General features: G+C 35.8%; 1 protein-coding gene across 7 annotated transcripts in view; it reads right to left on the reverse strand.

The window, feature by feature from the left end:
* The window catches only part of LOC120297712 (metabotropic glutamate receptor 8), a 552,386-nt gene that overhangs the window by 4,512 nt on the left and 523,359 nt on the right, over positions 1-24,515 (reverse strand). For 2 of the 7 annotated variants that reach the window (XM_039320661.1, XM_039320662.1), the window contains exon 10: positions 10,570-10,871. In XM_039320661.1, coding sequence (XP_039176595.1) covers positions 10,575-10,871 — 297 coding nt within the window. In that variant the 3' untranslated portion in view covers positions 10,570-10,574. Of the gene's footprint in view, positions 1-8,713; positions 8,772-10,569; positions 10,872-12,552; positions 12,602-24,515 lie in introns of all 7 variants that reach the window. The other 5 variants (XR_005553868.1, XR_005553867.1, XM_039320664.1 and 2 more) reach the window with 5 other exon arrangements.

Here is a 24,515-nt window from a genome sequence, read left to right on the forward strand (position 1 = left end):
TTTATCGAAAAGCAAGTAAATGGGATCCAATGGCAACTCAATGACAACTCAGTGGAAATGTCACAGGAGATCAACTCTGGATTCCCAGTAAATGGAACCAAGGAACTCATGATCAGCCCAATAAGGCTTCAATTTCAGATTGTACTTGCCATCCAACTTTGCAGCAAGGAGTATTTAGGTATTCAAACTGCATATCGTACAGGGGTTCTAACATGTGACCAACACTCTGAATGGAGCCCAGAAAGAATAGGCAACTAGGGCATTTGTGTAATCATACACAAATTAGCAGTCCAATTGTTACAAATAAAGTTTCCAGATGTTTTCAGCGTCATATCCCAAAGCAGGTATGAGGATTCTCCAGGGAAATCCTGGATATTTGGGTGCCCTCAAGTCACTCTTGACTTCTGGTGACCATATGGATACATTCCTAGATATTTAGAGTGGTTTTATTAGTGTGTTTTTGCTTCTTTATTTCCCCTTTTTTTCTACTCAAGCATTTCAAATTGCTGTCATTATACTAATCATACTAATTGTGCTCTGATTCACAATTAAGAAGGTAATTACATTCAATGGACCATTTTTTCATACTGATACATTATATACAATTAGGTCTTCCTTCCTTCCTTCCTTCCTTCCTTCCTTCCTTCCTTCCTTCCTTCCTTCCTTCCTTCCTTCCTTCCTAACAGGTTCATAAAATTGATATTCAGCAATATCTTCTCTTGTCACTATTCTCTTTTAGTTACAAAACAGGCATGCATGGTAAAGCTTCTATGTTAGGCAATAAGCTCTGAAGAGAATGAAAAGATAACTAATTTGCTCACACTAGGATAGCCTTTTCTAATATTATACAGAATAGAATAGAATAGAATAGAATAGAATAGAATAGAATAGAATAGAATAGAATAGAATAGAATAGAATAGAATAGAATAGAATCTGGAAGGGACATTAGAGGTCTTCTAGTCCAACCCCCTGCTCAAGCTGGAGACCTTATACCATTTCAGATAAATGACTGTCAAGTTTCTTCTTAAAAACCTCCAACATTGAAGCACATAAACTTTTGAGGGCAACTGTTCCACTGGTTAATTGTTCTCACTGTTAGGAAGTTTCTCCTTAATTCCAGGTTGCTTCTCTCCTTGATTAGTTTCCATCCATTGTTTCTTGTCCTCCCCTCTGGTGCTTTGGAAAATAAGTTGACCCTTTCTTGTGGCAGCCCTTCAAATACTGGAACACTGCTATCATGTCACCTCTAGTCTTTCTTTTCTCTAGATTAGCCAAACCCAAATTCTGCAACTGTTCTTCATATGTTTTAGTCTCCAGGCCTTTATTCATGTTAGTTGATCTTTTTTGCACTTTTTCCAAGATCTCAACATGTTTTTTGTCATGAGGTTAAAGCTGAATGCAGTATCCAAGGGTGATCTTACTAAGGTTTTATAAAGTGGTACCAATACTGCACATGCTTTTGATTCTATGCCTCTGTTTATACAACTGCTGGCTTATATTTAAGTGATCGTCAACTAGGACTCCAAGGTATCTCTCACGGTTACTGTTTTTGAGCCAGGTTTTGCTTAATCTGTACTCGTACCTTTGGTTTTTCCTGCCTATGAGTAAACTTTTGCTTTTCTCCACATTAAATTTCATTTTGTTGGATAGGGCACAGTATTCAAGTCTGTCAAGGTCCTTTTGGATCCTGAGCTTGTCTTCTGTAGTGTTGACTATTCCTGCCATCTTAATGTCATCTGCAAATTTGAAGTCCCCTTTTCATTCCATAAGTCATTTATGAAGATATTGAAGAGTACTGGGCCTGTGACAGAACCTTGTGGTACTCCATTGCTTACCTCCCTACATGTAGATGTAGTACCATTAAAGACTACTCTTTGATTACAGTTTATCAGCCAGTTATAAATCCATCTGGTGGTGATGCTGTCTATCCCACATTTTTCTAGCTTACCAAGAAGTAGGTTATGTCTATTTTGTCAAATGCCTTACTGAAATCTATTATGTCCACAGCATTTCACCGGTCTACTAATTTAGTCACTTTGTCAACAGTTTTGTGTTGGAAAAGGAAATTGGGTCTTTATAAAAACTGTTGAGATAATGTATGCAGAGTGCTTTTAACACAGGAACACGCAATGTAATATAAATATTAAGTGCTATATTCTTTCTCTATCAGAGCAGGGGAGTAAAGGGAGAATAACATAACTCTTAGCAGTGAACTAATGTAAAAGTTAGCCTCTGCTAGGGGAATGACTAGACTAAATGATATATAGAGAAAATTTTACTGACATTTGCAATTTCTTTGCACTATAGGAAACAAAATCACATGTGACTGTCTCTCCAAAGCTTAGTTGCATGCTGGCTAGGAGATTGATGCCTCTTCCTTCCAGAAAATTATATAATTTATGCTTTCAATTGATTAAAGATATTTCTGTTTAATTATCTGGCTTTGCTTAATCATTTACATTTCAAAGAAAATTGCATACTACAAGCCCTCCAGGTGCTTTAATGAAGATCCTCAAAGAAAATGAACAATTTCTTTTAATATAACCTATAATTTAGTAAAAACTAAAATCTGTTATCTGTTGTTAAATGAGAGCTATTTTTAATACCTCCCTCTTTATCAAGTTTAAGAATATTAATATTCCACATTATAATAATACCAGAATGGCTTTAAAATAACAAACATTATTTCTTTTATTGTGGAAAACCAGCTATGTTTTATTGGCATGGTCTGCTTCTATAAAAACTGATACAATGCTATAAAAATACAATTGATCAGCCTAGTATGGTTCCTGCACAAATCAGTTCTATTCCATTTCTACATTCATTTGCAATACTTTTCCATGCCTTTCTACTTCAGTATATTTATTTTCAAATGTATGGTTTTTATAAGACAACAACTGCATCGCAACATCCAAAGAAACACAAAAATCTATTAATTCTGTATTCATGCATTAAACCTGGCAAGAAGCAATCAAACCCATAAACTGAACACAATTTTCATGCATCTATACAGTGCAATAGGGCGAAATAATCTGATTTAGATACCAACTTGAGTTATAGGGAAAGCTGGAGAAGGGAATGTGATAGGAGGAATGGGCAGCTTTAAGCTTTTAAGTCAGCATCTCTAAACTTTGGTGACTTAAATATAGGTAGATTTCAACTTCCAGAATTCCTCATTTATAAGGCCTGGGGAAACACTGTCAACTTTAGTAGCTTCTATTTCTCTAAGAAGGCAAGGTACAATAATACCACCCACGAAAATGAATGTTAGATTAGTTATAAACATGAATGTAACATCCTTATCAGTAGGCATGATTTCATCAAAATTGAAATTCACGCAACTTATGGTATGATACTTTTTCCTTAAGAATATACACATTTTATAAATAGAATTTCTGTTTATAAGTTAAAACACATTTGGACTGAGTTTTCTCTATATTTATACACATACATGCCTAACACCAATCTGACATTTTAAAAAGAAGAGTTACATTCTAGGTTTCTCCATAATGTCTAGGCTGCATTAGGATTTTCCAAAAAAGTCCTGTTTTTGTCCATTCTGTAAAAGAATTTTATTTACCATCTACAAAGGAAGGGCTTCTCTAGAATAGACTTTGGCATGTACCCCCCCAAAGGGGACATTAAAATCCTATTTTAATCCTAGAATTTATACTTTTGGCCATGGTATACCATAGCCTCCAATTTATGGAATACAAATTTTATGACTTTTGGCAACCAGGACCATAACTATATCATGATTTTAAACATGCTGAAGTTATAACAGCCCCTATAATTTAATCTGTGCCTCCTTAGTTGAATAAGAAGCCTAAATTAACAGTGGAATTTACATACAAAATTTATCTATATTCTTGTGAACAGTATTTTACAATTTAAAAATAATATAAAAAATAATCAGTATTCTCCAATTTCCACTTATTTCTTGTTTCCATTAATTTTCTCTTAGGTATATATATCCTTAATCATTTTAAAAACTTGAATCCCAGGTATATTCATTTTAAAATCTACCAAAAACCACTGATCTCCGGAATAGTAAAACCTTTTTAATAACTTAGCTTTCGTCAATCCACTGTTGACATCAACAGAGTATGAGCTAGTAGCAGGAAACACTCATTATAGCTATGCGGATATTAACAATCTAGTCATGGAGTACGTAACCGGTCTACCCGCCCCACATTCTCCCATAATTGGCTGCATCAATCGTGGTTTTGCCATCCTAGCCAGTATCCGCTTCAGATCTGGTGCTTTTCCCTCCCCTGCCCACCCTGCCTGCTGGGCATGTCTATCCTGTGATGCGCAGCTGTTCAGCGTTGTTGCTGGATCACCCCTGTTGCTATTCTGTCCGGCTGTGCTGTCAGCCTGCCGTGCAGCCATGTCTGCTGATGATCCTCCCATCGTGTGCCTTGCCCTGGTCATGTTGTCCTGTTGGTCCTTCTCTTGGTCCTGTGATGAGTTCTGTTCATGCTTCCATCTCACCATCCGTTGTGACACCTTGCTGCTTCACAGGCAAACAACCCAGGTCTCCCGTGCCTCTGTTCACCTGGCATGGAGGTGGTAAGAAATTTGCCTGACCCGATCCTCTGTGCCGCTGTTCATGTCTTCTCAATGTTTGATATGCTGGAAGCAGTTCCATGTGTCAATTGATGGAGTATCGATCAGACAGCCATGCTTCTTTTAATAACCAGACACCTTTCATGAAATCCTGGGTGATGATCTCAGTCGCAGTAAAATTGAATGTATGTCCCTCTGAGCCATATGCACCCATACCTGGGAATACTGTTCATGCCATTTAACCGCTAGTTCATGCTCATGCACTCTAGTGCGGACGCGTTTTGCCATTTCTCCAATGTAATTGCAATGACAGTTGTTGCAACTGATTCTATAGATTACAGATGACATGTCACCTTTGGATAGTGGTTCCTTTGGGTGCATTATTCTCGTGTGCAGAGTCTGGCTGTGTGTGTGTGCCACACTAATAAAATGATCCGCAAGTATCTGTGCAGTTGTTTACAATACACCATTGATGTAGGGGAGGGTGACCCAAGCACCGGTCATTGGTCTATCATGGATCAATGGTAGTTCCTGACATTTACAACAACATCGAATAAAGCCCATTGAGTACCCATTCTGTCTGCATATACAATGGAGATATGCCAGTTCCTTAATTTTTGCTGCCTTTGTGCTGCAATGAGTATTCACCCTATTGAACAACGTTCGGATGCACTTAATCTTATGTGCAATAGGGTGATTGCTCTCATTATATAGAATCCAGTCCATGTGTGTGGCCTTACGATAGACAGCAGTAGAAACAGTGCCATTGGGTTCGCAACTAATCAGCACATCCAGGAAAGCCAAGGTGTTGATGGTTTCCTCTTCCGCCATGAATTGAATGTCCGAATAAACCAAGTTCAATTTCTTCATGAACCTGGTGCTGTCATGGTGTTTGATGATGGCAAATGTGTCGTCGACATATCTGGCCCAAAAATTGGGTTGATAGTCGACCATTGCTTTGCGTTCTAGTTCTTGCAGAATGGCTTCAGCAATGACCTCTGAAATGGGAACCTCATAGGCGTGCACTTTATTTGTTCGTATATGGTGTCATGAAATATGAAATAGGTCTTGAGGCAAAGATTTAACAATTGGATGAAGTCTTCCATGCTGGGCAAGTTGGCATGCCGTGGCCCCTCATTCTGTAATAGGCCCCTTAACACGGAAACGGGCAGGTCTTGAGGGATTGAGATGAATAAGGATGCCAAATCAAAAGATATCATAATTTCATCATCCTCCACCCTTACTGATTGTAGCCTTTCTAGGAACTCCTCTGAGGATTTTATTGTGGTCATGGTGTCTTCAACCAGATGCAGGAGCCATCCACTCAGCCATTTAGCCAGGCCAAAGTTTGGGGTGCCCCTGAACAACACAATGGGTCATAATGGGACCTCTGCTTTGTGAATCTTTGGTAAGCCATAAAACCATGCCACGGATGAGTCCCTGGGTTGAATTGCTTTGAAATGATCCTTGTGAATTTTATTTTGCCTCCTGAGTCTATCTGCTATTTTGCTAAGTTGATTTCTGAGTGACGTCATCGGATCTTTGTTAACAACCCAAAATGCACTCTCATCATCCAGCAGGATGTGGATCTTGCGATCATAGTCAGGCTTGTCCATAACCATGGTCACCCTGCCTTTGTCAGCTGGCAAGATGGTAATTATGCTATCCTTCTGTAGTTCTTTAAGGGTCATTATTTCTGATACTGATAGAATGTGTTTTTGCCTGTGGTTAATGAGAAGTCCTGTTACACGCTGCCTGGTGGAATTTTTAGTCTCGTCATTGGCCTCAATGTGGTGGATTGTTGATTCTAAGGCCGCAGCAAAATCAATGGGTTTTGCATCCATTAAGTTGAAGCCAATGTCCCATTGTAGGACTAAGGATTGCTTGTTGGTGAGTGTCTTGGATGATAGGTTGTGTACAAGTTTGTTACCACTCCTTTGATTGTCCAACACTCTTAAGTTCTCTGGTTTTTGCTGGAATGCCTTGGCCTTTTTTTGGTGAGTGAATTTCTTACCACCTCCATGCTGGATGAACAGAGGTGCAGGAAACCTGGGTTGTTTGCCCATGAAGCAGCAGGGTGTCACAACGGATGGGGAGATGGAAGCATGAACAGAACTCATCACAGGACCAAGAGAAGGACAACAGGACAATATGACTGGGGCAAGGCACACGATGGGAGGCTCATCGGCAGACGTGGCTGCACGGCAGGCTGACAGCATGGTCGGACAGAATAGCAACAAGGGCGATCCGGCAACAACGTCAAACAGCTGTGCACCACAGAATAGACATGACCAGCAGGTGGGACAGGTGGGAGAGGGAAAAGCACCAGATCTGAAGCGAATATCGGCTACAATGGTGAAACCACAATCGATGCAGCCAATTATGGGGGAACGTGGACCGGTATACCGGTTACGCACTCCATGATTAGATCATTAATATCCACATAGCTATAAAAGTAATGAGTGTTTTCTACTACTAGCTCATACTCTGTTGATGTCAACAGTGGATTGACGAAAGCTAAATTATTAAAAAGTTTTTAGTATCCCGGAGATCAGTGGTTTTTGATAGATTTATATATTTATATATATATTTCTAAATAGTTATTTTTTCTGTATTTCTGTCAAGCATTTGCAACTAAGATTTCAATAAGTAGCGTATATTAAAAGAAATACCTTCTTCTTTTGCTAAAAGAAAGCATAACTTGTTCCATTTGTTTAGATAAAGTGAATTACATATATATCCTTATATAAGGACATGCGTTTATATAGAGTTGACTGTCTTTACATGTGTATACAAAGAGAGTGAGCAAGGACTTCTCCTTTTTATAGTTTCAGGTTTCACTACCAATGGTCTGACAAACTTGCATTCTCATTGCAGTGACATCATTTTAAGAAAAAAAATTCTAATCTTCATTCACAATTCTGCCAACAGATATTATGAATCTGGATAAGTGGAAGCTTATAATCAGGGTAAATAAGTATAAACTAATGGGATTTCCATCACAATATTGCTATGGCATCTTTTATTTTATCCTCTCCCCAAACACACTCCTATGTTTTTAGACAGAGAAGATGTTATTATTCTCATAGAGGTTTATTCCCAAGAAATGGAATGCATGAAAATCTAAATTTTATTTTTCTCTGGTTATTAACTAATTCTTATGAAATCCTTTACAATCTATTCTAATTTATCTCTTTTATCTATCCAACCTAAGGTGGATAAAGAAAGAAAAGGAAACACTTAGGATGCCACAAAAACAAACAATGGCAGGTCTTATATATAAGTAGCCAACTTTTGTTTCATCCCCAAGAATCCTTTGCATTTGATGCATCCCCCAGTAGATTTCTGCTGCTGGAGGGAGAGATTGATTGACTGATTGATTGATTGATTGATTGATTGATTGATTGATTGATTGGCTTGTTGGTTGGTTGATTGATTGAGTTGATTGAGTTATCTATCCTTGCTCAATAACAGAGTTCCCCATGTTTTAAAAACAACACCTACAACTTTAAATATACTAGAGGCTGAATGGAATGTAGGATCCTGATGGTTATAGACATTATTGCTGATTTGCTCATTCCTTCACATACTTCAAATTATAATTCAACATTGATGGATCAGACCAATATTGCATTCATGATTACAAACTGTTGCTCTTTCCCAGTTCAGCTTTAAAAGCTTTTAGAACACATAGAAATATTTAGAGATACTATTGATGGCATAATGATTACAGTATTGATGCCATGCTTGGAATCATGGTAGGCTCAATACTAAGAAGAATGGCATCAAGCATAAATTTCTAGCTCACAGATTCTTCACAAATATGGAAGGATCTGCTATAATTGGCTGATTGTCAGCCACAAATAATTGATATAGCCATAGTTCACAGTTGTGTATGTATCTCTGGTTGATATTCTAGGATAGTACCCTGTAATAACAACAATAATTATATTTATATAATATAATAGTTATAGATGTGTAATATAATAGGAAAGAATGCTGGAGACAATTTAAACCTTATGTCTGAATAACTATTTTATGAAAGAAAGATGAGAGTTTTAAAATTAATTTCAAAGAATACTCTATTGGGAAAATATTGTGATTATTATTGTTATTGGTTCAAGTAAATTACAAGCTACATACTTGTAAGTGAAGTCTCAGTGAAATAGTATGCTTCAGGATCAGGCCTTGCTTCTTTTCTCTGCAACAAAGACATATTCTGAAATGATGTCCTTGTACTTAAATTAATGTGTCATAACTGTTACTGGAAAAGTAATTTGAGAGCTAAGGGTCACCAACTGTTAGCAAGAAGGAATATTTTCTTTAAAGTAATCTAGGTGCTATTATAGATAGTTTTTAAAATGACTTTGAAGATGTACATGGTAAGTATGTCTCTAAAAGGTTTCCACAAAATATTTTAGGGGAAAAAAGAAGGATATCTTTTGAAAATATGGTGACAATTCTGAGTCCCACCATTTGTTTGAGAGAGCTCAATAACCTGAAGGAAGTTTAAAGTAGATACCATGCTATTGGAAATCTGTAGTTTTTTTTTAAAAAAATGTATGTTTTATCAGTTTTTGTGAAGTTAAGACAGTTGTGAGAATTCCAACTTGACACAAAACCCAAGAAATGAAGCAAATATTCACATAATCTGTAGTTTCTGGTTCAAGAAAAGCTTTATAAATCTTTTAACAGCCTAAATGAAAATTGTCTCTACAGCCTGGAATGGTTTCAATAAATATGGTACAGAAACTTCTTGCATGAGGAAGAGAAACACAAAATTGAGATTTCTGTATTAATAAGGAAATTCAGTTTTTGCATAAGGCTTGTCAACTTTGCTTAAATCAATTTCCCTTTTAAGCATATAAGAATATATAAACAAATAACAGGAGTATAAATTTAGTATAACATGCCATGACAACATGCTGCCATTTGATGCAATCATTAGACTACAGGAAAACATTGTTTAGAGATGTGTCAAAATTCAAGGGCCAGTCCTATATTCTTTTTGTATTTGCATGTTTGCTTGTATAATAAATATATAAATGAAGATAAAATAATATACAATTTATTCTTTTAAAGCTATCAAAATGGATTTGCAATATCCAATTTCTAGTCATTTAGCTGTATAAAATTCTGCTAACTTGTAAATTTAATTTTATCGTTCCCATGTAAGTTGTAGGCAAGTTTTTTGATGATTTGCATATGAAATGACTCCATACACACATGGTAAAATATTATAAATGGAATTGCTGTTGCCCACTTAATAAACCTTTTTGCTTTATAAAAGTTCCTCTTTGTCATTAGGAAAATCAAACCAACATGAAATATCTTTCTGTACCTACTTTTGTCCATGGCATTCCTTAAATCTGATAAGGTAAAAGAAGAATTATTTGGGAGATAACAGATTGAAGGTTATCAGAAACTTAAAAAGTGAATGAATAAGATATTTATCTGGATATAGTATTAATTTCAAATTTCCATTATTACATATATTAGTGATATAATATTTAACAATATGTAAATATATTTTTATACAGTAGGTGCAATAGTTAGCTGTATGAATAGTACATGGAGTCCTCATTTAGCATCAGGCAATTCATTAAACAAAGTGATTGCTAAGTGAAACCATAACTGTGCTATCTTACTTCAGCTTTCCTTTGCTTTACAGACTTGTAAAGATCTTATATAGGAGGATTGGTTGTAAAGTTACTTTTTACTGTTCATTGTATCTGCAAATAAATTGCTAAATGAGGTGGCTGCTAAACAGGGACTACTTGTTTAATTAATTAAAGTAATACTGAAATCTTAAGTCAACCCTATTACTCAAAGCTAAATTATGTAACAAATAATGCACAGATATTAAATATATCAGTTCATAGACACATTTTCAAACCTTCTTAACAAAATGACCACATGAATTTTGACACATGTCTGGTTCATGCATGGCAAGCCAAGATAGAAAAATATTGATTTATGAAGCATTCCTGTGAACGTACATCTATTAGGAAGTGCTGCCACTCTTGACCATGGTTAAGTCTACTGATGACTTACTGTTGGTTTCAAGACTTTCACAAAGTTCCGTTTTGACCTCGCCATTTGGTCTGTCATTTCCCTTTTGGATCAGCTTGCTTTGCATTGTGGCTGCAGTGACAACAGCCTTGAAACTCCTCTTTCTTTTTTGCACGTTTTGTTCTGGATGAAAAATAATAATATAAACCTTGGGGATGTAGAGCATGCCCAAAGAGACAGAAGCACTTAAACTTAAGGACACTGTAAGAGTTGTTGTCTGGATGTACATCTAGAAAAAAAAATTAAAAAGAATAGGATATGTTAAGCTTGTGATAAAAAATTAGAAAATATTTTTCTAAATATACTAGATAGCTTTAAAATCTTTTGTATCTTAATAGAAACATAGGACTTTTAATCTGAGACAGGCAGGCAGTTGATCCCCAACTTATAACCATAACTGGGACCACAACTTCTGTCACTAAGCAAAATGACCATTAAGTGATTCATGCCCTATTTTACCATATTTTTGACACAGTTGTTAAGCAAATCATGCAGTCATTATGCAAATCCAGGTTTCCCCCATTTACTTTGCTTGTTGTAAGACCCTTGGGAAGGTCAGAAATGGTGATCACAAGACCTCAGGATCCTGAACCCATTGTGAATACATGCCAAGGGCCCAGATTTTGATCACATAATCAGAGGATGATGCAAAGTTAGTTTTAAGTGCAAAGACCAGTTGTAAGTTACCTTTTTCAAGAATGTTATAATTTTAAATGGTTGTTAATCGAATAGTCGTATGTCAAGGGCTGCCTCTATAAGAATTAGTCAAGTGGGATAGTAGTTAATGTGACCTGTTAGAACCAGAAAGTCCCAGATTCAAATTTTTATAAAATACCTTGGCTGAGTTACTTCTTTTAATTTTTCTATATGTTATTGTGAATATGCAAAGGTAAAGAGGACAAATGTCAGATACAAAGACCGTCTTAAACTTTTGGAAGAAACAGTTTTCTTACATACAATGATAAATTGTAAAAATAAACAAATATATAATTTTCACTTTTGTAATTAATAAACCTGATAATACATTATACTTCATGCTTTCTTTTGATATACAGTAATAAAGTTATAATATTCCCTAAATATGCAAAGTAGAAAGAAGCAGTGGCATTTATTCACAAATACTGATAGGGTCCTTTATTCTTTTTTGTGGTAAATTGTTCCTCACTAAAAAGTGCATTGGGGAATATTAATTTTGTTGTTGTTGTTAGTTGCGGAGTCGTGTCTGACCCATTGCGACCCCATGGACAACATTCCTCCAGGTCTTCCTATCCTCTACCATCTGCCTTTTGGCACTGTCCATGGGGTTTTCATAGCAAAGATACTGGAGTGGGTTGCCATTTCTTTCTCCAGTGGATCACATTTTGTCAGAACTCTCTGCTATGATCTGTCCGTCTTGGGTGGCCCTGCATGGCATAGCTCATAGCTTCATTGAATTATGCAAGCCCTTTCACCACAACAAGTAATCCATGAAGAAGAATATTAATTTATCTAGGAACAATCAATGTAAAATAACTGCATTATCATATTTGACTTGATTAACATATCTGACAATATGGTTGGTTTGGTGTAATCTATTCACTAAACTGAAATTGTCAAGGCAATCTGCCACTAATGCACAATTAGATGAAAGTAATGTTTTGGTGCAGTGTGTTCAATATTTAGTTTGAAAAATGGCAGGATTTATTCTCTGAATTCTAGAACTAACAGAAAATTAATATCTCCCTGCTGGAATCAGGGCTATCATTTTCAAACCACATTTCTAATAGAGATATCATAGCAGACATTTTCAGAAACTATAAACATTACAAATTGGAAGTAAGAATAAGTTTCTGTGAAAAAAACAATTTGGAATAAATCTTGTTTATAGCCAAGAAGTGAATTTCTCCTCACAACATATTGCCTTCACCTACTCTGAGAAATAGCAACTCTTTCGCTGACAGCACATGTTTCTTTCTGTACCTGCAGAAGAAAATAATCATTAGTGCTGTCTTGATTTGAAATGTTGCATGTACTTACGTGGGTGGGTGTTTTAGGGCTGAGACAGCAGCATTCTTGAATAGGAGTTATTCCATAGCCATAAATTCCATCCATCACATGTTTCTCATCTGACTGCCATCTCATACCACCATTACTAGACTAAAGCTTTACATCATAGATCATTGACAAGTAAACATTAAGCCATTTAACCACAACCCAGTTTTGCAATGTTTTTCCAGCAAGACATGATAAAATGCTTTCTGATAGCTAGGAATAACTTGAGAAGGTTTTCTTTTCAATTGTATATGCCCATTGTTGAATTGTTGAAAACCATTTTATTCATTGATAAAACTTCCTGATGTTCATTTTCTCTGCTGTTCTTATGGCATATCTCACATTTTCACATTAACCCAACTTATGTTATCAAATATTTTCACTAATGATGCTTTCCAAATCAAGTCTTATGACACTAGTAATTCTCTATAAATTAGGTTGTAACCTAGCATAATTTGACAAATTGGGATTTATCTGGCTCTAATAGCAGCACATTATTAATGATCTCACTTGCAAATACATACCTTTGGATGTTCAAATTGAATAATAGGGTTAATTCAATACGGATTTCCATATCCATTGGGGAAAATCATTTCTGCACACCCATTGAAATGTTCATATCATCCAAGTTGGCTGTATCTGACTTAAATTTTCAAAATAATTTTTGACTCAGTTTGAAAAGTCAGTTCAATCAAGAAATTTAACGTATTTGCTTTTAAATAAATATACTGCTACAGCCCAACTTTTTTGCATAAATTTAAAACTTATATTGGTTCCATTTTTTTCTATTTCATTTAATTTATTTTTCTGTTTAACTGTTTTTAAATATATCCTAACATTTAAACCAAATAAATAAAAAGGCACTCGTTGGTGCAAGTCAGAGCTAATTTTGTTCCTGGACATTATTATTGTATTACTCTGGATTTTCTGAATATCTTTTTTTTTTTTAGGCCGGAAGAGCATTTTTTAGAGTTATTAGTATCTATGTGTCTACCCAGATTTCTTTCTGGTATCATTTGCTATCTAAAAAACAACAACAACAAAAAAAAAAAAACCACCCTTCCCAATTTTCCAGATTACCAGGTAGCACCCCTAATGTTTTTTCAATATCTATATCTAATTTTTTAGTTGCTCCAGTCCTATCCATTTACCACAAATCAATTTAGAAGATTCTCCATAGTTGACAATTTTCTATTCAGATATCACCCATAAATTAAGGAATTTGCATTATTTCCCTCAGTTTGCATCATTTGCATAATAATAAATGTGTGCAAATTATGTAGTTGATGCAAAGGATGTACTGAATATAATACACATAGTAATGGGCACATCCTCCCCTAAATGGTTAATTAAACTGAGGGTTCACTGTGTTTTATAGCATGTTAGAAAAAAATAGTCTCTGACATTATTTCTCAATCTAACACCAAGCAATTAATAATGATTTTAATAGGGAGCACTAGTTCTGTTGTGTAAATATTAATGTTAGCACACATATGTCCAATAACATGAATTAATTGTATTATCATTGAAGATTTAAAGCCAAAAATACTTTTGTACCCAATGGACACTGTCAGTTAATCTTGTCTGCAGATGCATATACTGAATGCTAATTAAAAGTTGTCCATAGAGTAAATCAACCAGGACATTTGGCAGATGTGCTGCCATTCAAAATAAATTCAGATAGATTGGCAGATCCTCAAATACTGTAGAATGCATTAAAATGCACAGAAACTATCATATGGAAATTTTAACATTCACTAAGTCACTCTGGAAGCTTTAAATTCTTAGGTTTATAATGTGTAAGTGCACCTATTTGTGTGCCTTGTACACAAATACATCTGAATTATAATAACCAAAATAATGCTAAAGTAGATCTATCTGTTTCCAAAATTTCAATAACATTTTATGTAGTGTAAGCTAGAAGATGGTTGGTTGGTTTTAATCACAATTACTCAAATGGAAGTGTGCAGTTATAGAGCTACATTTTTTAAAACCTAGACAAATTAAAAGAACAGGAATGAAGCTTTGATATTGATCATATTTGCTGGTTTGGAAATTAATGTATCTCTTTAATAGCGATGACATTTGAAGAATGAAAACCCCATGCCCTGAGATGAAATCCTGGAATAAAGGACAGTGGCTCTGGACTGCACATTCTTTCAAATAAGTCACTCTTTGATTCTTCAGTTATTGACATGATAAAACTTTGGATTTAATAGGATGCATTTTATTATATTTGGTATAAAGTTGGAATTCAGATAGTTGATAGAGCAACACATTAAATGAAATGTAGTGTTCTAATACAGTAGTTTTTGTTGAACATCTTCAAGGCATAATTAAGTAGATTTCTTGTGCAAAATGATGAAAGTTTAAGTAAGTAACATCTGGTTAGCTCAAGGGCTGGCAAAGATGTACAAATACAATCAATATGTTCCAGAAATAGGACTGGCATAGTATACAATAAAATAGCTTAAATAAAATTGCTTATTCTAATCTTTTAGATTTTTTAAAATATTTTCCTGAAGATCTTGCCCAATTGCTATTCATTTTTTAATATTGATAAAATTCTTTATTCCACCAAACTCCAATGGATAAGTAGAGAGGGAAAAGCACAAAACTAAACAGAATAGTCCTGATGTTTATATATGCTCCTTATCCCCAGACTGATTTCTAAATTTGTAAAAATATTCAGTGTTTTTTAAAGTTGCCATTTTGAAATATTCTATTGGAGTGTTCATAAGAAAAAGTCCAAAAACAGCTTCATTTAAAAAAAAAAAAGTCAGTCTCACAGAGTTCTTCTAAACAAGACTTCCTTCTATTATGGCCAAATCTGTTTATTTGTCTGGTTCTTCTGAAGCACATTTTAAAAAATTAGCATTCTCACACATAACATTCCTTTTTATCTGAACGGAAATAGAATAAAATGTAGAGAATTGTGGCAGTGAACAATGCTTTCTTCTGACCTTTGTGTAGCGTGAAAGGATTCTTGGAGTACAATCTTGTTTATAGCTTCATTGTACAATGGCACAATGTGTTGTGTCATATGAAAAGGGTAAGAGATATACTGGACAAGATTTTAAGGTCACTTTTCTATTTTGACAGCATTTCATGGCCACCACAGGAGATTATCTATTCTTAGAGGAATTTATCAGAAGACAAACTGAGGGAGTTGCTCGGTTTCAGACTTCCCAGCTTCTACCAGTGAGCCAGTTTGGTTTAATGGTTAAGACACCAAGCTAAAAACCAGGCGACCATGAGTTCTAGTCCTTCCTTTAGCATAGACCAGTGATGGTGAACCTTTTAGAGACCGAGTGCCCCAAAACTGGCCCTGCCTCTGCTCCACCCCCCTGCCCCGCTCCCACTCTGCCCCCATCCCCCACCCCACCTGCCCACAGGACCACTCACTGCCTCCAGGGCCCACCGCAGATTGCCCAGGCAGCCCAGCAGCGCTATGGCGGCCACACCCTCTGACCGCGCCCTGCAGCATCAACTGCATGATGGGGTGTGAGGGCAGAGTCTTGTCTACACTGCCTGGCTGCCATGTCCTTGGCTGCACTGCTCTGTGTGGGCCACGTCGGGGGTGACTCTCCTTCAGGGGGGCTGCTGGAGATAAGGGGGTCATGGGGGAGGCAAGGCTGGGGCAACGGCACGTGTACCCACAGAGAGGGCTCCGAGTTCTGCCTTTGGCATCACCATTGGCATAGACTTATGACTTTGAGCTAGTCCCCCTCTCTCAATCCTAGGAAGAAGGGCTAACCAACTCCCAAAAATGTCAAGAAAACATATAGGAACTAATCCAGATAGGTTTCAAGAATCAACACTGACTTGAAGGCACACACACAAAACAACCCTTCTACAATGTGACATCACCATCCAACTTTTTCTCTGGACAGTTTCATACATTCTAAAAGAAACTGAGCTGCAACTACTTATCATTTTTCATTTTCTAGGAATGTCTATGGGATTTATTAGAGTTGAATGCTTTGTTTTGCAATACACCAATTATCCACTATTTACATGTTAAACAAAAGAGAGAAATGCCCATCCCTATTTTTACCAAAACATAAAACTATATTTGACTCTCTTCTATTCATTTATGAAAATATGTGTAAAATGCATTCCACACTTTTTTATAATCGATTTCACTTTAAACAATTGCTAACAGATATGCATCTAATAAATACAAACAAAATACTGGTCATAGGTTTCTACTCCTCAATAACTTTAATCCGCCCTTGATTTTTTGACTTTCCTTATTATGCAATTTGTTATGACATTCTACAAATAGAACTTCTCTGTCACATTTAATCTATCAAAAATGTTTCAATTGCTAAGCCTTGCCTTAGTCCATGGGTAGGCAAATCCATTGATGAATCAGGGCTGCCTCTTAAATCATTCTGCAGCCAAATACCTTAAGAGTTTTACTTCTTTGCTTGCAAGGAGCCTCACTGAATATCTTTGCTCTGCTCTCTGCTCTAATCTCCAAGTCTGAGGGCTTGGAAACTGTATATCATAATTTCACTATTCCAGCTGTTTCAATAGCACCAGTTTTTAATCAGCCTTGGGTGATTCCTAACTTGTTTTTCCTGAGGTTGAAAGTCCACTGGTTCACCTGCAACAGCTTCTTCAGAGTCAAATTCAAAATCCTGGGCTTGACAATCTTAATGTTGGCTGGCCCCTTTACAATTAGGCTAGTTCTTTGCCAAATTTATGGCCTTCCTCTTCCAATCAATTGACAGCAAGCTCAGATTGATGACTTTATTTTTGGCTTGAAATGCAGCATCCATATTTGAAATAAAAGAGAAAACAAGTAGCAACTCTTATCTTAGTAATGGCAAGCAAATTGGCAATCCCATGTAAATTCAATGCAGGTTTGGTTGTTCAATATATTAGGCAGTTATGAAAGTGGTATGTTTATCTAAACATTATAATGGATTGTATTTTTCATGCATTCCTATTTTAGAGAAGAAAATTAAATGCTGCTCATGTGCAGATTTATACTTTTGACTGAGTATATTTCTAAGGCTCCTATGTAATTGGGTGGGTATGCTGACATGATATTAAATACATGGCAGTGCAACTGCTGTTCTAATGGGGACGATATGTCATTATAAATAATTAACCGTTATTAGATTGAGTACTTGCAGTTCTAAAGAAGCTTTGTAAAGAATGTTTTTTAATCCCCAGAACAAATCTTGCCTTTAAAATTAGCCACTTTTTCTCTAGCCCCAGCAGGCAGATTTTAATTCAGTTCCTTTCAGAAGAGTGAACTGATTTAGAAGAACAATCTGATTCAGAGGTTAAAAACTTCCAAATAATCACCAAATTATACTCATCTTATTCATATCTATCAAGACCATAAAAGCACATGAGTTCATGTGGGTAAACCATTCAAAGTTTCCTGAACTGATTTGGGCCCATTCGGTTCAATTTCTTGTATCCATTTCACACTCGCAATTGGTCCAGCTTGATTTGAACTGCTGAAAGTGCCAGGGAAATTTAGCACATCCAAATATTATGCCTGTATAACTTGCTACAGCAGTACACAAATATTTTACACTACAGAAAACTAGATTTCTACTGTGATTTTGCTTTAATAATAAACACAGATTAAAACATAGTTCTCAATTATATATTCCATTTCAGACATTGGGTGGAGCTCCTGTGAGGTTGTCTATCAAAGCAACAAAAATGTGGACTGAAGACCAGATTGCCAAATAATACATGATTAGAATCATTTTAGAATCCTTGGTTCCTTCTGAGTTTTGTGTTTATTAGAGCAAAGTTCCACAACCTTTCTGTGTTTGTGGACTGGCAGGGTGGGGGAGGAATGGTTCCATGCAAGTGGCCAGCAAGCATGTGTGAGCAGTTCCATTTGTGTGAACAGCCGGCATGCATCCCTATTGCTTGTGCAAATGGGACATGCGTGCTGGAATTGGGTATGTCTAGTTTAATGAAGAGATTGACTAGGGGTGACATGATAGCAGCGTTGCAATATCTTAGCACCTGCCACAAAGGAGAGGGAATCATGCTGACATGGATCACCAATGGAGTGAGGGAGGAACAGACAGACAGACAGGTAGACAAAAATAGTAAGTTCAAGGAAAGAAAAATAATAATTAAAAACACTTTTGCCAGGATCTGAATCACAATACTTCTATTGTATATACAGTACAAGGAAAGAGTTGAGTCATTGTGCTATTACAGCATTCATGATGAAATGCAGTTTTACAAACAGTTACAGAAGATAGTAAATATTGAGTCAATTCAAGAAGCATTTCTTCACTGTAGAACAAACTATAGAACAAACTGCACAACATCATCCCAGTCAAGATACAAGGGCCTCAGGTATTAAACCAAAAATGGCACTTTAGAAGTAGACTAGAAAAACATGCACTTTGCTGGTGAATGGACAAGTAATAAAGGGTGACATTACTGACTTCTGGGCTCCAAAAATGAATTGGTCTCTGTTTTGACATTGGAATAACTGGGAATAACTGGGAAGTACAAAAATCTCTCAATTAAACAGTTATGAGATAGGGTATTTTGGATACATATAATATAAGGTATGTATATGTTGCTGGCAATTTCCAAATTGTTTATGTACTGTATTTAAGGAATGGATCCCAACAAATAACCCTAATTTCAATTTCCATATTTGGCAAGTAGCAATTTAGAAATATAACTGTAACTTCATAATTGCCCATGATTGGTACTGAAGTAATTGTCTAGCTTTTTGTCAAATTCAAAAAAGAGCATTGAAACTTTTCTGTTATGTAACTATATACACTTACCCAAACAATTATTAAAATGCTTTGCTTTCAGTTTTTCTGATTGAAAACAAAATAATGCACTGTAATATAAAACATTTTAAAACAGAGGAATCAGGGAGCAATGTATATTTGAATTTTTAAAAAGAATTTTAGTTGCTGACTTATGACTTTCATTTCTCAACTGCATAGCAATATTTACTTATTCAGGCAGTCCTTGTTTAACAACCACAAAGTCGTTAAGCAAAGCAGTGGTTTGATTTCAGCTTTCCTTTGCTTCACGGACCTGCAAGCATCATACAAGGATTGATGGTAAATTTACTTTTTCACCTGTATAACTCAAGATAAATCTGTTCACATATACAGTATGAAAGTCTTTCTTCAGTATACTTTCAGAAGTATTGTTCCTGTGATTAATAATTTAAATTTAATATTGGTGACATGAAATCAGTGTCACTCTAGAATGAGAAACTCTGACAGTATTAATTTACTAACACCATATCATATTCTAGTCTCCTATTCATAAAATGCTAAACATAAAGCAAATAAGACAGTCACATTATGGAGTATAAAATGTGTTCAAGTTCTTATTGAGAAGTGGTAGTAAATGATAGTTTGGTACACTTAGTTATAAATGTTAAATCTGCTGGATCAGGTTTAACATATATTTTATTTATTTATGATTAATGAGAGAAAATAGGAATGAGTTAGTATTAATAAGAATTTAAGGAAAGTGTGCCTGATAACAAAAATGGCATGATATATTCTTCTATACTTTCAATTTGTATTTCAGTGATAATAATGTTTTTGGGATATGGACAAATTTGTGATAAATTTCTGAGTTTGTCTCATAATTGGGAATTGTCATTGGGAATTTACTGTAATATGCTAACTTTTGTTTAAACTCAAGTCACTTTGCAGAGGATTGCAGTTATAAACATGTTTCAGTATATTGAACTGTGATTTGACTATTATTTGGGATACTTTTACACTGATAATTAAGAAAAGCCATGTCACAATAATTGTAATGTAAAACATTAAGATAATAGTGGTGATGAAACAGCACTTGAAAAAGCTAACTTACAACAATGTGTTTGGATTCTCTTCCTGAAAACTGAAAAGAACAGGGGAAAATTTAGCTCCAAAATGGAATGCATTTCATAGATCTCTCACTCACCCGACTATGTGTGGTCTTTGAATGGGTCCCTGTGGCAGTGCATGGCATTGTCAGCACAATACTGATCATGATAATGCTGTGCAAATACCTAAAAAGGATATTGTTTTGCCTCCTTGCTTTAGAGCAGTGTTTCCCAAACTTGACAATTTTAAGGCATGTGGACTTCAACTCCCAGAATTCCACAGCCAGCAATGCTGATTGTGGAATTCTGGGAGTTGAAGTCCACATGCCTTAAAATTGTCAAGTTTGGGAAACACTGCTTTAGAGTCACTTTGGGGCCATGGGCTAGATTGCAAGAAATGCCCCAGCTCCATTTCACAGTCCATCTCAATGGAAATCAGTTTGAAGATAATGGATAAAAGAAAACGGAGGCTTGTTCAATTCACCTGATATTGGCTGAAACCATCCAAAAGGCAAACTAGAATGGTGTCAAAGTGAAACACAGTTCTGTTTCCCCCCCCCCCAGATCATTTGTTGATTCACAGAGCAGCACTAAAGTTGACAGGGCTGGGCATTAGCATCAACTGACTGCTTTCAGGGCTCAGGTATAGTTTAATTGAAGCAGAGGAAAGTTAATCTTCAAGTGCACCTTATGAGCTCCGAGCCATTCCAAATAATTTTTTCTCACCATAGATGGGCTATGACAAACTAGAGGAAACACATGATGGGCTTAGGTATCTTTAGGATGCTTTGAAAATTAAACATAGAATATTATTTAGAGCTCACTCTTTGGGAAAGACTCCCAAAAACTATTTTCATATTCCCTAGGTGGGGATTGCTGCAAGAGAATAGATCTCAGAATGGCCTCTCATAGATGTTATGAACCCATCAGGTTCATAGCAAAACAGGTAAACCTGCAAATATTTAGGCCATTCAGTACTTTAAAAATTAAGGCTAGCATCTGAAGTGGTATCATGGAAAATGTAGACAAAAATTGGAGATTATTCAATATTAAAATTATAAACTCATTGCATAATGTACTGAGCAAGAGCCTAGTTATGCAATTTTGTAGAAGTTAATACTTCTGTATGTGGTTAAGGATACCTCTTAATTAGGAAAAACACAAGTTGCTTAGACCAGTGGTTCTTAACCTTTTTAAATGAATCACCCCCCTGAACCAATGAGGAAGTTGCCATCGCCCCCCTCCCCAAACATAACCTCTCAATCACAACATAGGAAATAATTCTTCAATTTATGCAAACACTTGTTTTGTTTTCTTTAGAATTGTCATCAGGACATATCGATGCAAATAATTTATTTCCAGTCTTTTTCCCATATCTCAACTGTGTGAAAAATATTGGTGCCACCCGTCACTTTATTCCCAAACTTCGTGATACATGTATTTCATTATTATCTTATTTATTCAAGACACTTAAATGTAATGACCACTGAAAACAAAATTCAATTGCAAGAAAGTGAAATGCCCAAAAAGAAAAACAGTAATATTTAATGATTGAATTACAAGTGAAATTTAAGACGCAAAAAGAAATATAAAAAGGGTGGAGGCTGCTGCACAATGTGGCATGAAGATAAATGATGCGTATTCACATATGTACGGCATTCTGTACTGAAGCTAGCTGAAGGAAAATTTGAAAACACAATTCAGTCCACTAATAGCGAGCGATGTGTTTGATGTTTTTGTACGACAGATATACAGCGATTCACTGTATTGTGTATAGTCTCAAAAGTGTCCCCAAAACTTCTTGCTCCATCATCCCCATATCGCCCCCATATCGCCCCCTTTTTGTTCCTTCACCCCCACATTGCTCCTTTTTGTTCTATCGCCCCCCCTGAAAAATGAAATCGCCCCTGGGGGGCAATATCGCCCAGGTTAAGAACCAATGGCTTAGACAATATGCAAATACAATGTAGATAACTCAGTTCAGCTGCATGCCAAAGATTATAGCTAGTATATATTATCTATTTGTGTAACAGGGTCCTTGCCACTTCCATTTTCTGAAACTCCATACCTAATATATGATATAATTTTCAATTTTTAAGAAAATGTTTTCCTAGCCAGGAATTAATTCCAAATTCCAACATACTTTGCATTTTTAAAAAGCAATATCGTTTTTTTGTTCTCATTCAGTCTATTACAAATGGTAGGAACTGTTCAAAGTTAAGTTGTATTGAGCAATTAGAATTGAATGTCATTACTATATTAGTAGCCCTTAACTCCAAAGCTCTGGAGCATTTTTCCCTAGCAATTTCATGGAAAGATGAAAAACAAAAGATATTATAGGTCAAAATTGTTTTCCAGCATATCTTTTTTTCCTTGCATTATTGATTTATGATATTTTAGTTCCTTTAATGTACAATAAAATGAAAGAAGAAAAAATAAGATAAAACATGGAAATCTAAATATAAAGGGGGGGAGAAAATAAAACATTACCAGGTGTATAAAAACAGTTCATTATCAACATATACTGTAGAAAATAGTTTAAAATACAACATTAAACCTTCATATGCATATGAAGAATATTTCCATTACATAGATAGAAGACAAATTCATAGACAGACATGAACATACATAATTAATCTAATATTTTTAGTCTTTTCATCATGATGGAACAAATTCATTTTCTGTAGTCCATGCTCAATAAATTTAAAATTATTTATATATTGTTGAATTCCAACATGTAGGTATATAATTCAGCATCACATCAACATCTTTAAAATCCATTTCCATTCAACAAACTATAGTAATGAATATTTGTATATTAAACCAAAATGGGACACAACTACATACTGTCAACGCTGTAACAATGGATGTTTCTGCTCTGACAACTGATGGAAATTGCAGCCATTTTTACTTTGCTTTTAACATGCTTTTTCTTCTATTTAGGGATCAGGAAATGAATGGGGGAATGGGGTGAATGCTTGAGCTCAGCTAGCCATAATAATAATGCAGCTCCATGGGAACTCAAGGACACAAACTGATAATGTTTGAGGAGCTGAGGAGAGAGCCCGTGCTCTGGGCTAATTGGAGAATGTGAATTATCACTGCTTAGTGGGGATGGGACTTGCAACTTGTTATTTTGTATCTGGGGGAAGGGAATCTAATTTTGGGTTCAACTATGTAGTGTCGATACTTTGTTTCCTGAATAAAATGTTCTTGAAGGAAGAATTCTTGCCTTGAAATTCTTTAATGGGTTTCATCTATCAGAATCATGACACATACAGTTGCAAGGTCAGATTGTATGTTTCAATTAATCCCTAATGAACAAAAGCTAATGCAACTTCTACACCAGTGGTTCTCAACCTTTCTAATGCCGCGACCCCATAATACAGTTCCCCATGTTGTGGTGACCCCCAACCACTTATACATCACCGGGTGCCAGGGGTGTGGCCAAAGAAAAGGGGGAAAAATGGCGGACAGCCTTGTTTGGCGACCCCCGTGAAATGGTCGTTCGACCCCAAATGGGGTCCCAACCCACAGGTTGAGAACCACTGTTCTACACGTATACAGTTCAAAACAGCATTTTCCTTTCAGAATCCTGGACTTTCCCTTCTAACAACAAGAACATCTCACAAGTGTGAAAACCATTGTATCAAAAGAGTAGGTCTTCTATACACTCCAGTACAGATATGTACTGTAGCTTTATGGATGTACATAGCTTGAGCCAATCTTAAACTAGCTTAAACTAAGTTATGACAAATGATTCACTCCTAAATCTGCTACCTTGAGAACACTGATTCATTCTGAACAGAATATCTAATAAAAATGTCAAATATTAATTGGGACAGATCAATGTTTGCTATAGCAGAGCTATACTTATAAGCCACTTTTGTTTACTCAGGACTATGTACACAAAAGAGATATCATCCCCCCAAATATAACACCAACAAGAAGACTGTTGATGGGTAGATGTGAATTACTTCTCCCCTTCTCTCA

This window comes from Crotalus tigris, unplaced genomic scaffold (assembly GCF_016545835.1).
Source record: "Crotalus tigris isolate CLP2741 ecotype Arizona unplaced genomic scaffold, ASM1654583v1 scf7180000023677.1417738, whole genome shotgun sequence".
NCBI classification, from domain to species: Eukaryota; Metazoa; Chordata; class Lepidosauria; order Squamata; family Viperidae; genus Crotalus; species Crotalus tigris.